Source organism: Sinocyclocheilus anshuiensis, unplaced genomic scaffold, assembly GCF_001515605.1.
Source record: "Sinocyclocheilus anshuiensis isolate Anshui unplaced genomic scaffold, SAMN03320099.WGS_v1.1 scaffold385, whole genome shotgun sequence".
Taxonomy (NCBI): Eukaryota; Metazoa; Chordata; class Actinopteri; order Cypriniformes; family Cyprinidae; genus Sinocyclocheilus; species Sinocyclocheilus anshuiensis.
The window spans coordinates 3,077-5,388 of NW_015539876.1; the positions used below are offsets into that span (position 1 = coordinate 3,077).

Below are 2,312 nucleotides of genomic sequence, written 5' to 3' on the forward strand. Positions count from 1 at the left end.
GGCATAACATTTCTGTCACACGCTTGAGGTATTCGGCCAATCACAACGCACTGGATAGCTGGCCAATCAGAGCACACCTCGCTTTTCAGAACGATGAGCTTTGTAAAAATCGACGCGTTTCAGAAAGGCGGGGCATAGAGGAGAAACAATAATGTGCAGTATGTGGAAAATAATCTTTTCTAACCACATAAACACATTGAATTACACCAAATACACAAAATAATGTTCTTTTTAGCAACGACATATGACCCCTTTAATTGCACTTTATATTCATCAATCATTGAATTGAGAAAAAATGACATTTTGCATTGTTCAAGCTAAGTTTTTGTCATTGTTAATATTGATAGATTTCCTGCAATTAATATGTAAGGCAGCTGTCCTTGTATGTCAATTATTTATATAGCAAGCATAAAGAAAAGGGTACAAGTACTTTGTGCTTTGCTATGTCACTTAGGTTGAGAATATTTTCTTTTCTTTTTATTACCAAGTTGGTCTATAAATACATTTAAAGATATTTTGTGAAATACCATGATATCAGCATTTGCATATATTCCACTTTTTACATTGATGTTTTTTATAGCCTTTTAATTTCATTTAATTGTCTTCAAAATGTTTTGCTGTTCTCAAAATTAAATAAACCTGTATTTTTACTTTTTAATAGTTTTGAAATCAAGAAGCGTGTCGTGTCAGGTTATTTTATTAATGGGTAACTTACAAATACATAAAGTTATTGATTTCATAACAATACAAAGGCTAATAATGGCTATGCTCGCAAAAGTGCCTCAAATGTCAGGCAAAAGCAAAAATCACATTCTAACAGTATAATAATGTTTTTGTGTAAATATAAAAAAGTTCAACTTAATATAACAAGACAAATGCATGCTGTATTATCTGAATGAATTTATACTAACCAACACTCAGCCATATAACAGGTGACAGACATGTGATGATAAAACTTAAAATCTCTAACCATGTTTGTCTTGTGAGGAAAAAAATTGCTACAAAAATCATTTAAATCTTCAAATGTGTGCTGGATGTTGTTTTCTAATGCTTTGGGGTCATGAAAGTATAAACAAAAAGAGAATTTCCACATAACATATCCCTCGCCAGTAAAGCCTCAAGATTCCCACAGGAACAGGGTTTGTGATTGGTTATACCACATTTTATAGACAATAAAGTGCTTATTTAAAAATCAATAGATAGTTACCTAAATGCTATGCAATAGCAGGAAAAAACGGTCTTTTAGTTACATACACCAGCTTAACAAAAACCTGTCACTTGTCCATATATCATTGTGAGACTGCAGAAAAACATTCAAGAGAACAGCAGTAAGGAGAAACACAAAAGACTCCTCTTAATACCTCATTCAGAAATGCACAGTATAAACCATACATACTGAAAAGTGAAAAGGCTCAGAAATGTTGATTTTGATCATAGACATTAAAAAGTCCAAAATTTAAAATCACTGACGACATCCTTCAACAAACTCTTCAATCTAACATGATCCACAATAGACTGCCTGGACAGACAAGTAGTAGAAAGGAGAGAGAAGTGGTGCACTAACGTCTTCTACTGATATACTGAAAAGACTAAAGCTTTCTGGCTCTCCTCATTGAGTGTTCCTGGTCCATTTCAAATGGTAACAGCTGCTTGTTTGTCTGTGGGCACGAGTGTGTTATTGTGTGTAAATTTAAAAGTCACTGAGGATGGAGATGTGGGCAAATTCTTTGCGATATCGATGAGAATAGAGGGAAAGCAGGAACGCCCACTTTAAACTCATGAAGCTCCACACACACGACAGGTACAGACTGGTGGGATCTGTGAGGGCTGTAGACACACACACACACACACACGAGGAGAAAGCAAAACAGTTTTTGAAGTTCAAACAACTGAGTTTAATGACCTAAATGTTATAAATACAATTTAATTTCAAGCATTCATGAGTTTCATGAGCTTCAGAACGGATCTCTACTCACATTCTTTGCGGGAGACGGCGACACAGATGAAAGAGATGAACGCCACGATGGACAACACAGAGAAAATTACACCCATAACCAGGAAAAACTTCAGTCCCTTTAACCATGTTCTCCAGTAGTCCTGAAGGTACATTATGTGTGTGACCAGAGCCCATAGTGCCAAAACTCCTGAAGAAATACATAAACACAATGAGCAATATAAAGTTCAAAACACATTAACTGACAATTTTCAATTAGCAATTGCTAGTAAATTTCAGACAACTATTCAATTTCTATTTCAAATAACTATATATATATATATATATATATATATATATATATATATATGTGTGTGTG

General features: G+C 34.2%; 1 protein-coding gene across 1 annotated transcript in view; it reads right to left on the reverse strand.

The window, feature by feature from the left end:
• Positions 1-697: 697 nt before the first annotated feature.
• The window catches only part of slc48a1b (solute carrier family 48 member 1b), a 7,411-nt gene continuing 5,796 nt past the window's right edge, over positions 698-2,312 (reverse strand). Inside the window, exons 3-4 of the mRNA XM_016481885.1 lie at positions 1,977-2,144; positions 698-1,827 (exon numbers count right to left, since the gene is read on the reverse strand). Coding sequence (XP_016337371.1) covers positions 1,691-1,827; positions 1,977-2,144 — 305 coding nt within the window. The 3' untranslated portion in view covers positions 698-1,690. The remainder of the gene's footprint in view (positions 1,828-1,976; positions 2,145-2,312) is intronic.